General features: G+C 48.8%; 2 protein-coding genes across 5 annotated transcripts in view; one reads left to right on the forward strand and one right to left on the reverse strand.

The window, feature by feature from the left end:
• Nucleotides 1–5,084, forward strand: part of LOC115130115 (coiled-coil domain-containing protein 191) — a 41,939-nt gene extending 36,855 nt beyond the window's left edge. Inside the window, exons 17-18 of the mRNA XM_029660897.2 lie at nucleotides 3,975–4,129; nucleotides 4,384–5,084. Coding sequence (XP_029516757.2) covers nucleotides 3,975–4,129; nucleotides 4,384–4,552 — 324 coding nt within the window. The 3' untranslated portion in view covers nucleotides 4,553–5,084. The remainder of the gene's footprint in view (nucleotides 1–3,974; nucleotides 4,130–4,383) is intronic.
• LOC115130116 (zinc finger DHHC-type palmitoyltransferase 23) lies at nucleotides 4,797–13,612 on the reverse strand. Of its 4 annotated transcripts, none has more exons than XM_065019345.1 (5): nucleotides 13,590–13,612; nucleotides 11,400–11,573; nucleotides 10,595–11,287; nucleotides 8,849–9,016; nucleotides 4,797–7,383 (listed from the first exon to the last, which is right to left on the reverse strand). In XM_065019345.1, the coding sequence occupies exons 2-5, from the start codon at nucleotides 11,534–11,536 to the stop codon at nucleotides 7,110–7,112; spliced, it is 1,272 nt and encodes a 423-aa protein (XP_064875417.1). In that variant the 5' UTR covers nucleotides 11,537–11,573; nucleotides 13,590–13,612; the 3' UTR covers nucleotides 4,797–7,109. The 4 variants fall into 4 exon arrangements, with proteins under 4 accessions (XP_064875417.1, XP_029516760.1, XP_029516758.1 ...); XM_029660900.2 differs by lacking the exon at nucleotides 13,590–13,612 and adding an exon at nucleotides 12,877–12,981; XM_029660898.2 differs by lacking the exon at nucleotides 13,590–13,612 and adding an exon at nucleotides 12,689–12,865.
• Nucleotides 13,613–13,667: the final 55 nt, after the last annotated feature.

The following is a 13,667-nucleotide window of genomic DNA, read 5'->3' on the forward strand; positions in this document are numbered from 1 at the left end:
ACCGCCGCTGACAAACCAGGGCCGACTGAAGAACTAACACTAACTGCTGATTGCCTTGCAGAGGAGAAACCTCTCCCCCTCCAATACAGCCACTGATTACCAAAACAACAGTCACAAATTGCCCTGCCCCTTCATCCTGGTGGATGTGTTAACAATCATCTGCTAGTTATGAGCAGTGAGCAGTTCACACACCAAGTAGGCTCCTGGGGAGAGGCAGCACCTAAAGTAGATGGCCCTAGCTAGCTAGACAGTACTAGACAACAGATGAAGACAAAAATGAAACCTATCCCTCCTGGAGATATCAGGCATTCTCTAGCTATACATAGAAGCATACACACGAACTCTCACACAAATAGAGACTGAGGCATACAAAAGGCCACTCTGTAATTTTTCCAACATAAATATATTATAATACTGATCTCAGTTTAATAGCGATGGGGTGGGCAGTCTTTGGTATATCAGTCCCTATTGATATGGACATTCCTGTGTACTGTATCCACCCCTGACCCGTTATCTAGACCTGACCCCTTATCCACCCCTGACCCGTTATCCACCCCTGACCCGTTATCCAACCCTGACCCGTTATCCACCCCTGACCCGTTATCCACCCCTGACCCGTTATCCACCCCTGACCCGTTATCTAGACCTGACCCCTTATCCACCCCTGACCCGTTATCCAACCCTGACCCGTTATCCACCCCTGACCCGTTATCCAACCCTGACCCGTTATCCACCCCTGACCCGTTATCCACCCCTGACCCGTTATCCACGCCTGACCCGTTATCTAGACCTGACCCATTATCCACGCCTGACCCACTATCCAGACCTGACCCCTTATCCACGCCTGACCCCTTATCCACGCCTGACCCGTTATCCACACCTGACCCCTTATCCACACCTGACCCCTTATCCACGCCTGACCCCTTATCCGTTATCCACCCCTTATCCGTTATCCACCCCTTACCCGTTATCCACGCCTGACCCCTTATCCACGCCTGACCCCTTATCCGTTATCCACGCCTGACCCGTTATCCACCCCTTATCCGTTATCCACCCCTTATCCGTTATCCACGCCTGACCCCTTATCCGCGCCTGACCCCCGACCCGTTATCCACGCCTGACCCGTTATCCACGCCTGACCCCTTATCCACGCCTGACCCCTTATCCGTTATCCACCCCTTATCCGTTATCCACGCCTGACCCCTTATCCACGCCTGACCCCTTATCCGTTATCCACCCCTGACCCGTTATCCACCCCTTATCCGTTATCCACCCCTTATCCGTTATCCACGCCTGACCCCTTATCCACGCCTGACCCCCGACCCGTTATCCACGCCTGACCCGTTATCCACGCCTGACCCACTATCCATGCCTGACCCCTTATCCACGCCTGACCCGTTATCCACCCCTTATCCGTTATCCACCCCTTATCCGTTATCCACGCCTGACCCCTTATCCACGCCTGACCCCTTATCCGTTATCCACGCCTGACCCGTTATCCACCCCTTATCCGTTATCCACCCCTTATCCGTTATCCACCCCTTATCCGTTATCCACGCCTGACCCCTTATCCACGCCTGACCCCTTATCCGTTATCCACGCCTGACCCGTTATCCACCCCTTATCCGTTATCCACGCCTGACCCCTTATCCACGCCTGACGCCCGACCCGTTATCCACGCCTGACCCACTATCCACGCCTGACCCCTTATCCACGCCTGACCCCTTATCCACGCCTGACCCCTTATCCGTTATCCACCCCTTATCCGTTATCCACGCCTGACCCCTTATCCACGCCTGACCCCTTATCCGTTATCCACGCTTGACCCGTTATCCACCCCTGACCCGTTATCCACCCCTTATCCGTTATCTAGACCTGACCCCTTATCCACGCCTGACCCCTTATCCGTTATCCACCCCTTATCCGTTATCCACCCCTGACCCGTTATCCACCCCTTATCCGTTATCCACCCCTTATCCGTTATCCACGCCTGACCCGTTATCCACCCCTTATCCGTTATCCACGCCTGACCCCTTATCCACGCCTGACCCCCGACCCGTTATCCACGCCTGACCCCTTATCCGTTATCCACGCCTGACCCGTTATCCACCCCTGACCCGTTATCCACGCCTGACCCCTTATCCGTTACCCACGCCTGACCCCTTATCCACGCCTGACCCCTTATCCGTTATCCACCCCTTATCCGTTATCCACGCCTGACCCCTTATCCACGCCTTATCCGTTATCCACCCCTTATCCGTTATCCACGCCTGACCCCTTATCCACGCCTGACCCCTTATCCACGCCTGACCCACTATCCATGCCTGACCCGTTATCCACCCCTGACCCGTTATCCACGCCTGACCCCTTATCCGTTATCCACCCCTTATCCGTTATCCACGCCTGACCCCTTATCCACGCCTGACCCCTTATCCGTTATCCACGCTTGACCCGTTATCCACCCCTGACCCGTTATCCACGCCTGACCCCTTATCCGTTATCCACCCCTTATCCGTTATCCACCCCTTATCCGTTATCCACCCCTGACCCGTTATCCACCCCTTATCCGTTATCCACCCCTTATCCGTTATCCACCCCTTATCCGTTATCCACGCCTGACCCCCGACCCGTTATCCACGCCTGACCCGTTATCCACGCCTGACCCCTTATCCGTTATCCACGCCTGACCCGTTATCCACCCCTTATCCGTTATCCACCCCTTATCCGTTATCCACGCCTGACCCCTATATCCACGCCTGACCCCTTATCCGTTATCCACGCCTGACCCGTTATCCACCCCTTATCCGTTATCCACCCCTTATCCGTTATCCACGCCTGACCCCTTATCCGTTATCCACCCCTGACCCGTTATCCACGCCTGACCCCTTATCCGTTATCCACCCCTTATCCGTTATCCACCCCTTATCCGTTATCCACCCCTGACCCGTTATCCACGCCTGACCCCTTATCCGTTATCCACCCCTGACCCGTTATCCACGCCTGACCCGTTATCCACCCCTTATCCGTTATCCACGCCTGACCCCTTATCCACGCCTGACCCCTTATCCGTTATCCACGCCTGACCCGTTATCCACCCCTGACCCGTTATCCACGCCTGACCCGTTATCCACCCCTGACCCGTTATCCACGCCTGACCCCTTATCCACCCCTGACCCCTTATCCGTTATCCACGCTTGACCCGTTATCCACGCCTGACCCCTTATCCGTTATCCACCCCTTATCCGTTATCCACCCCTTATCCGTTATCCACCCCTGACCCGTTATCCACCCCTTATCCGTTATCCACCCCTTATCCGTTATCCACGCCTGACCCCTTATCCACGCCTGACCCCCGACCCGTTATCCACGCCTGACCCCTTATCCACGCCTGACCCCTTATCCGTTATCCACGCCTGACCCGTTATCCACCCCTTATCCGTTATCCACCCCTTATCCGTTATCCACGCCTGACCCCTTATCCGTTATCCACGCCTGACCCGTTATCCACCCCTTATCCGTTATCCACCCCTTATCCGTTATCCACGCCTGACCCCTTATCCACGCCTGACCCCTTATCCGTTATCCACGCCTGACCCGTTATCCACCCCTGACCCGTTATCCACGCCTGACCCCTTATCCGTTATCCACCCCTTATCCGTTATCCACCCCTGACCCGTTATCCACGCCTGACCCCTTATCCGTTATCCACCCCTGACCCGTTATCCACGCCTGACCCGTTATCCACGCCTGACCCCTTATCCGTTATCCACCCCTTATCCGTTATCCACGCCTGACCCCTTATCCACCCCTGACCCGTTATCCACGCCTGACCCGTTATCCACCCCTGACCCGTTATCCACGCCTGACCCCTTATCCACGCCTGACCCCTTATCCGTTATCCACGCCTGACCCGTTATCCACCCCTGACCCGTTATCCACGCCTGACCCGTTCTGTTTTACATGTTCTGGCTCAGCTGAAGGATCACTGCATGGTTCTGGAAGGGCGGGCCGAGCGGTTCTGGCGCACGCATACTCTGAAGAGGGCTTTGATTGGACTGCTAGATCACGTGACCCAGGAGAGGATGGCAGATTGGGATCGGGAGCAGCAGGCTCAGGAACACAGTACCAGGTGGGTGTGTTTACCTGGGCCTTTACTGCCTGTACCAATAACACCTGTCCTAGAAACATGACACCTGTCCTAGCCACCTGATCCTACTGTGTAAGATGCAGACATGCTCCATATGTAGGACCTGACTGTATAATCGCTTGTTGTTGTAAGGGATTTCTAAGTTGTTCTGTTTGCTTCTCTCTGTCCCCTCTCTGTCCTGTGTGTGCATGTCTGTCTGTCCCTCTTGGTTTCTCTCCTCTCCGTCCTTGTCCCAGGCGGGTGGTGCGGAGCTGTTTCCAAGCCTGGAGACGGTATCCGGGGTGGCTGCGTGAGGAGAGAGGGAGGGAGACCAGGAGGGAGCAGCTGAGACGCCGAGTGGCAGAGGTCCTCCCTGACTTCTGCTCTTCTCCTCTGGACTGTACCTGGGAACAAGGCCCTCTGTGACCCACAGGACACACACATGTACAGTAGACATACGTACAGTACACTCAGACAGGCAGGCAGAGAATACTTGCATAGAGGATAAATCAGTGGATAGGACCCAAAGCAGATAATTAAGTTGCTGCTGTAACAAGCACACACATACCAGCTGTTGGTCTACCTTCATTACCTGAGAAAGGTGGATACAAGTTTTAATGAAGACAGTTTGGAAACTTTTGTAACAGCAATGACTCATTTAAAATTGCAGTTAAAATTCAGGTTATTTAATATTTTTGAAGTCACAGTTTGATGCAGTTTGACAAGAGCTTGAAGCCATACAAAATAAAAAGCATTATGTTTTTCATATCACCATGAACGATTCTCACTGTGGGTAGTCTGTCGAAGTTGTTCTCCCACAACCCTGTGCTTTTGTTGTTTTATTCTCTTAAGTCCTGTGTAGCGCAGTTGGTAGAGCATGGTGCTTTCAGCTGAGCCAGAACATGTAAAAGGGCTTTGGGCCAGTAACTGAAAGGTTGCTGGTTTGAATCCCTGTGCTGACTAGGTGAAAAATCAATGTTCCCTTGAGCAAGGCACTTTATCCTAATTGCTTCTGTAAGCAAATGACTAAAATGTAAATGTGATGTTTAATGCAACAACACTTCATCTTCACAGAGATGTATCAACACGATGCGGTTTGATAAATACCCATAACCTATGTTTCCTTCTGAAGCTCACAGGAACTGTTGTACAAAAAAATAACATATAGTGACAACAGCTGTTCCTTTCTTGAGGAGTGTTAATCAGTGTTGAAAGGAACGTCTAGGGCTTCATTTTATTTTGGTCATGTGGTTTGGTCACCTCTCCCATCAAAGGCACTTCAACTGAGGAGGGAGAGAGCGAGAGAATGGTAGAAGGACCCTGGAAAGAGATTGCGCGAGGAAAATGAAGAGAGAGAGGGAGCGTGAGACAGATTGATGGAGAGATAGAGATGGATGAAAGGTGCATGGAGCACTTGCAGCACTAGAATGGGAGAAAAGGTCAGGGAGAGAGAGAGAGGGGTAGAGATGGTGAGATTTGATTGAGGCTGTCAGTCAGTAAAGTTAACAGAAGTGGTTGTGTGTTATTGTAGCCTATGGTTCAGCTCAGGGACGGTATTGTGGGGGGCGCTACTTCACAACAGAACCGATCACTGTGACACCTTAACAAAGGCTTGTGATTTCAGACTGGCTCGGCCTCCCTCCCAGTCCCAGACAGAATAGGGAAGGAGAGGACAGAAAGACTGACTGGGGAGAACAGAAAGACATAATAGATAGGGAGGGGACATACAGACAGACAAGGTAGAAGACTGATTAACAGGAGAGAGGGAGATGTCTTTACAGTCTGAGGTGTGGCGATATGCTGCCATCTGGTGGTGAAAGATAGTACCGCAGCCACATCCTCCAACTCTTGTCCATATTTATTTTCATTTATTTAACCAGGCAAGTCAGTTAAGAACAAATTCTTATTTACAACGGTGGGCCAATTGTGCGCCGCCCTATGGGACTCTCGATCATGGCCGGTTGTGATACAGCCCGGGATCGAACCAGGGTCTGTAGTGACGCCTCTATCACAGAGTAGGGTGAAGTTGCCCCCCCCCCAGACTGATCTACGCTCAGTTTTATGTACTTCCCCCTAACGGTTAAAGTCAGATTGTATGAGGGTAAGAGATGACTAGATCTGTAGGCAACTTCTACCTGGATCGTCCAATTGATCAATGACTCCTAACATGCTGACCACACCGCTCGCGTCGCAAAATCAATGTACACATACATGTTATTCAATCATCGCACCCACACTGCTCACGAGCGTACGCGTAGCCAGGCGCTAAAATAGAACCTGGTTCTATTTGTGACGCTTGATGAATCCCACCTCATTGGTTTTTAGGAGCATATACCCACTGGCTGATTGAAAGATGAACTGAGATTCAGCGGTAGTGGTAACGCACCTTGAAGTTGTTTGCCAATCACCATATAAAGTCCAGAGTTGAAAACTGGAGGAGCGATTACTTGATATTTCAACCTCCGTGTCCTGATAGCATCTGGTGTGGGTGGACAAAATCAACACGCGCACGAGCGGTCTGGTCAGCATGTAACGATGCCATTATGCTGTTGAGCAGCTCAGCTACACCAGAGGAGAGTTCAACAAAGCTTCTGTTTGCGGTGAACATGTTGCCAGAGTAACAATTTGAGTTGAATAAATATTCCAAAATGTTACAGTGAAACTTTTTGTAATGATTTTCTGTGGCTTTTTAGCGACAGTATTCAAACTGAAAATGACTTAGCTACTCCTACTAAATATAGTAGAAAGTCTACATGGCCACTTGATTTTGTAGCGGCAGTTAAGACCTGAAACCGACACTTACGTTCACCGCACACTACTTTCTGACTGTTAGCTAACGTTAGCGAATGGTCGTGGCTAACACAAAACAAATAGAATATGTTAGCTAACATTAGCCAATGTTCGCAAACTATTTTCCTTGTTGAACGCACCCCAGGTCAGTGAGGCTGGGCCAGGGGGTGTCTGGGCCTTCTCCAATGGTCAGCTACACCAGGTCAGTGAGGCTGGGCCAGGGGGCGTCCGGGCCTTCTCCCATGGTCAGGAACTCTGCCCAGTTGCCACGGAAACCATGTGAGTAGACTCCTGTGTCAACGACAAGGCCCCAGTAGAGACTGTGGGCAGTCTTGTCTCGGAGAGCGGTGCGCGCCTCTCGCTCCGTCACATTGTAGCTGACATTGATGAGCTGCAGGACCAGCAGGTGTAGTAGTCCACTAGTCACTATGCAGCTATACCACGCACAGGTGAAACACAGCGCTGAGCTGGAACACACACACACACACTAAATAGAGGACATGACTCATACATTCCTGAAAACCATCTCTAGCCCCTAGCCCAAACCCTCTATTTTTGGAAACAACAGATGTGTTAACAATGAGCTAAGAGGAGCTTTAATACACAGATTCCACAGATCTACAAAACACTCATGGGGGAGGGAAGGGGCTATACATATACAAATCTGAGCAACATAACATTTACAGTGCTGAGTGGGAGACAAAATGGCAGTTACACTACACACATAACAACAAAACAAGAATTATCAGCAAACACACATTTACCCTTACACAAAAAGCCATGCTGAGCCACAGTAACTGCTCTGTAAATCTGGGTCAGTAGCAGGGCAGGTAGGGGAAAATATAATGATGAAGTCTCTTATAGAAACTTCAATCAACCTACATTTCCCCTATAAATATTCAATTATTCAAAAACATCACAGCTTTAAGTGTCCCAGACAAAATAAAATACTGCTTTGATGCAAATAAAAAACACTTGTTCCCTTAGAGTTACCAGGATTGGAATTACGAAGTGGTTTGTTCGTTATGTTCGACTGTGGTGAATGAGCCTACAGCAGCCAAGGTGATAATGGCTGGGGTCATTTTTGCTTGTGTTTCCTGTTCTCCAAATAGCATTTTAAAGTGTTTAAATTGTAAAGAAATGCAGTAAATGAGCTTCAACTTTCAACCCGCTCCCCGACCTCACTAAAACCGTGGTTACGGCCCTGGTGCCAGTGGGTATTTTAGGACACTATTGATCTACACCACCTCATTTTACAGGCTCATTTTAGCCTCTGATGCCTAACATGCTGACTACACCGCTCACGTCTCATGCGTTGCAGAATAAATGTACACATACATGGTATTCAATCATTGCACCCACACTGTTTACGCGAGTTAACGAGCGTCCACGTAGCCAGGCGCTAAAATAGAACTTGGTTCTATTTGTGATGCTTGATGCACTGCAAGTTCTGCCTCTCCCATCTCCTCATTGGTTTTTAGGAGCATATGCCCACGTGTGTGATTGAAAGATGAACTGAGGTCCACACTACAGTCGGTTGTGGTAATGCACCTAACATTGGTTGCCAACCGCCATATAAAGTCCAAAGAAGAAGCCTGGAGGAGATATTACTCAAAACAAACTTTTACCCTTTTATCTGTGGATTAATTGTCGGAGTAGAGGACCTTGTGCATTTCAGGTAAAATAGCCACCCAATGTTAAACCAGAACAAATGAGCAAAAACACAGCAAGCTAGCTGGTTAAATTGCCATAAATATTTAATGCTTTTTGACCTGTCCCCAAATTAATATAATTGGTTCAGAGTTTGTTATGATATTTCAACCTGCGTGTCCTGATCGCATCTGGTGTGGGTGGACAAAATCAACACGCACGCGTGCGGTCTGGTCAGCATGTAACAGCTTGTGTGTGTGCATTATGTATGGTGTGTGTTACCTGTGCTGGTTGTAGACGCCAGGGCAGTAGACCAGAGCGGTGACAAGGTTCTGTTGAGGACACACGCTGCGCAGCACCAGACTGATCCCATACAGAGAGGTCAACAGGAAGAGGAGGAGTGTCAACAGGAAGCTGCGGTGATTGGACTGGCCCACACAGCTGTTTATCCTACCACAGTGTTGACATGACACACAGACAGACACAGACAGCCAATACACTGTACTAAGATCATTGGGTTACACCACACACAGTACAGCGCTGACTAATTTGGATGAGAGCACCTGCTGCTAGATGAACATAATGTACAGTTGAAGTTGGAAGTTTACATACACTTAGGTTGGAGTCATTAAAACTCGTGTCTCAACCACTCCACAAATTTCTTGTTAACAAACTATAGTTTTGGCAAGTCGGTTAGGACATCTACTTTGTGCATGACACAAGTAATTTTTCATTTGTTTACATACAGATTATTTCACTTATAATTCACTGTATCACAATTCCAGTGGGTCAGAAGTTTACATACACCAAGTTGACTTTGCCTTTAAACAGCTTGGAAAATTCCAGAAATGTATCTAATGGCTTTAGAAGCTTCTGATAGGCTAATTGACATAATTTGAGTCAATTGGAGGTGTACCTGTATTTCAAGGCCTACCTTCAAACTCAGTGCCTCTTTGCTTGACATCATGGGAAAATCAAAAGAAATCAGCCAAGACTTCAGAAAAATAATTGTAGACCTCCACAAGGTTGTTCATCCTTGGGAGCAATTTCCAAACACCTGAAGGTACCACGTTCATCTGTACAAACAATAGTACGCAAATATAAACACCATGGGACCACGGAGCCGTCATACCGCTCTGGAAGGAGACGCGTTCTGTCTCCTAGAGATGAACGTACTTTGGTGCAAAAAGTGCAAATCAATCACGTGTGTGATCATGGAGACGCGTTAAGCTTGGTCGCAAATGGACAGTGACCTCAAACATACTTCCAAAGTTGTGGCAAAATGGCTTAAGGACAGCAAAGTCAAGGTATTGGAGTGGCCATCACACAGCCCTGACCTCAATCATATAGAAAATATGTGGGCAGAACTGAAAAATCTTGTGTGATCATGGAGGCCTACAAAACCTGACCTAGTTACACCAGCTCTGTCAGGAGGAATGTGCCAAAATTCACCCAACTTATTGTGGGAAGCTTGTGGAAGGCTACCTGAAACGCTTGACCCAAGTTAAACAATTTAAAGGCAATGCTACCAAATACTAATTGAGTGCGTGAACTTCTGATCCACTGGGAATGTGATGAAAGAAATAAAAGTTTAAATAGATCATTCTCTCTACTATTATTCTGACATTTCACATTCTTAAAATGAAGTGGTGATCTTAACTGACCTTAAATGTCAGGAATTGCGAAAAACAGTTTAAATGTATTTGGCTAAGGTGTATGTAAACTTCTGACTTCAACTGTAAGATGTACTTAGAACCCATGATTACACCAAACACACACACGTCTAAAGGGTTTGAAGGTTATTATTTTTGCACGATTGTGTGTGTGTTACAGATCAGTGAGTTTCTCAGACACACAGGCCTATGGCTGATGACAGAGACAAGAGAATGTTACTGATAATTGCTGAGACATTGCTTCTTAGGTCTGGCATGACACTGCGGAGACATTGCTTTGACGTGGCTGTGTAATAATTGACAGATGAGCCTCCTGTGTGTCCAGGCAGACAGAGGTGTTTTAAATGGGACCCACCAGACACAGTGGTGGTCCAGCCTCAGGACACAGATGTCACAGATCCTGCAGTGTCCCGCCCTGGGGGGCCGCAAAACCCTGCACACAGAGCACCAGTTCCTGCTCTGCCCACTATCCATCTGCTCCACCCCCTGGCCCTGCTGCTCCGACCCACTACCCTGATTGGCAAGCATTACTTCCTGCCCGACCCCGTTGTGGCCGGGGTCTCTGTCCGGTGGAGGGCTGTGATAGGTCACTGTGCTGTGGACGTAAGCCGGGTGTGGCCATACGTAGCGAGGTTCTCTCTTGGTGTGGACAAGGGCGGCCAGAGTCAGGGCCACCCCCAAGGTCACTGTGCCCAACTGGGTCAGCCCTACACCCCCCCTGGGGAAGATCTCGGTGAGGAAGAGGTAGTACATGTAGCCCAGGGAGAACAGGGCCAGGCTGAGGAAGAACAGGGTCCGGCCCTTCTTTCGGTGGGTGACATAGTAGTACCATAGAACCAGGACCGGTAGAGCAGTCAGAACAACTATACCCAATAGGAAGTGAAGGGCTGCGACGTGTAGGAGGACAGGAAGTAGGAGCAGTGGGGGGAGCACCGATAGGTCGACACGCCGGGCTCCACCCCAGAACCAGGGAACACGGAGGCGGTCGGTCATCACAGTAACCAGATTGGACAGCGAGTTGGCCTTCTGGGGCTCTTTTTTCAACCATCTGAGGGAGAGAAGCAGACATTCACTTTCTGATGTGATACCAAACTGGATGAAGAACCATTAGCTAAGAGTGTGAAGGTAACTGGCCGTAGATGGGTAAGCCATTCTCTCACCTGTCACAGGCATCGTCCAGGTCCTCACAGTCACAGCAGCAGGCTGCCACATGGCTCCTCTCCCCCTGACGGTCCACATACTCACAGCAGCACAGAGGCTCATCCTGCTCCAACGCCTTATTGGCTCGCTTCTTCATGACGGACAGCCAGGGAGCCTGGAAAGTGATCAGTCTCCTGTGGGGAACGAGCCAACAGGAAGGGATGGAGATGAGTGGTGTGTGCGTGTCCTATTCTCATGGCGGTGCAGATAGATAAATGTGTGGCAGGGACTGGTTAATCAATTTTAGATTGGTAGTTAGTCTAGCCAGCTATCTAAACTTGTAGTAATCATGGCTGAATACTGACAAATCATTTTGACTCCTATATCGGTCCACTAATACAGGCCCAGTGCAGTTTTTCATGGGGCAGCACCCCTATTTCCCGCGGCTCTGTTGTCCAATGAACCATTAGTATATATCTCTGAGAAGTCTTGCAAATGAGGGAGGCGATAGGAACGTGTAGGGGGCTTCCGTATTAGCTCTGTGGCATTGGCTGTCATTGAAAATCCGAACCGGAGACGGGAGTGGTTTATTTCTCGGTGGTCTCCAATGCGCTTTTACGCAGAGGTCACTGCTACCGATATGGGCTCTCAGCGGGGCGACAGACTGGTGTTTCTGCCAGCCAGTCCGTGAAGACTTGTGCGTATCAAATGTCACATCCGCTGTGGCCAAGAGAACGGCCAGTGGAGTAAATGCCTTTCCTTCCTCAATTGTTAAAAAGTTCCTAGAAAATAAAGCCCATGTGTTTTCCCCCTCAGTTAACCCAGGGAATAGTGAATGCATATAGACTTAGCTTTTTTTCGACTCCCCGATCGAATGTAGCCTATCTGAATGCTGTAGCAGACGATCGAATGTAGCCTATCTGAATGCTGTAGCAGACGCTTGTCTTCCTTAACCCTAAAGCCCTGGTTAAAATGTCACCGTCTTGAAAGTTGATACGAAGTATCGTTACATGCGTCAAGATTAGCGGTTACCAGTTGACTCTATACTTAATAACCCTATCGTTAACTACAAACATGTCACGTGGAATGGTAAATAGCATAACCTACCAGTATTCGTGTAGTTTGCTGAAAACGAATCATATGTGCTACTTCCTTACAAAAACTGTAGGCTGGGCTACATTAGAAACTGCTTACTGAACTGTCGCGGAAATGACAGACTGGCCAGTGGCCACAGACAACGGTGTTCGCAACCGCACGTCTAAACGTGTTCAACTGAATGTAGCCTAGATATGCAACTGATTTAGGCTACCTGCCCAACAGTGTTGTCAATCCAACAAGGTACAGCATTTGTCGTCTCCCTTCCGACATAAAAGACCGCGCGACACTATTGTGCCACGGAAAGCACCGGAACCCTATAGTCGCTCCATTTAACCCTTTCAAAAGGCTGCTCATCTCCGATGGTATGTTTTGTATTAAAAGTGAGGTCTTCAAATATACCTCCTCTGTCGCTGGTGTAATCTTATCAGGCAAGCCTGCCTCTCCTGTTTACAGAGCGGCAGGGCAAGTGTCTTTCTCCCTCAGACTCCTGACGTCAATACAGGGAGTAACCCTTTCCTTTCCGTAGGTGAACTTTTGCCAATGCGCATCAAGACAAGGTAGTCCTATTGTCTCTCAACAATCCCATGTTCAATGAAATAAGCAAACATTAAGCATATTATAGGCTAACTTGCAAGCTATTTGGGTCCAACGTCAAGTTGTTTCTTCAAAGGTCAAAGATAAGTGTTTGGCTAAATGTAACCTATCAACTGGAGAGCTAAGGCCGCTGTATATTAAAGCACTTGTCTCTAACGAAGTTGATTTCAACAGCCACAATAATGATGCCTATTCATTTTGAAAGACAGTGGGATGTTCTTACACATTAAAGGTAGACTTAGCAAATGACAATGCCTCTAGCAGCACCCCAGATATTGAGATGCAAGATTTCACTCACACACCATATCTGCGCAAATGCACGTTTCACGCTTTTAGCCAAAACAGCAGAGAACAGACACCATGCGGTTTACTTCATCTCTCGGAGTTACGGAATATGCAGCATCAGACTTCTGGAGCTGGTACAAATACTTCACTGACAATCGAAACACCGGGGGGTTGTATATCTGTGCATGGTCCCAAACCTGGTCCCAAGAGACCAATACTAACGAACCACTCACCTTCAGACTGCCAGCACAAATGCATGGGTGGTATTTCACCAAAGTGAAGTAACCCCTAACGCACTCTCACATGTGGTT

This window comes from Oncorhynchus nerka, linkage group LG6 (assembly GCF_034236695.1).
Source record: "Oncorhynchus nerka isolate Pitt River linkage group LG6, Oner_Uvic_2.0, whole genome shotgun sequence".
NCBI classification, from domain to species: domain Eukaryota; kingdom Metazoa; phylum Chordata; class Actinopteri; order Salmoniformes; family Salmonidae; genus Oncorhynchus; species Oncorhynchus nerka.

Excerpts from the sequence above, each read along its gene's own strand:
- LOC115130116 (XM_029660898.2), bottom strand. The coding sequence starts at position 12,831 with ATGAGCAGCCTTTTGAAAGGGTTAAATGGAGCGACTATAGGGTTCCGG. Across the intron at positions 11,288-11,399 it reads CTGGACGATGCCTGTGACAG|ATGGTTGAAAAAAGAGCCCC; the intron begins GTGAGAGAATGG and ends TCTCTCCCTCAG. Across the intron at positions 7,384-8,848 it reads GGCGTCTACAACCAGCACAG|CTCAGCGCTGTGTTTCACCT; the intron begins GTAACACACACC and ends TGTGTGTTCCAG.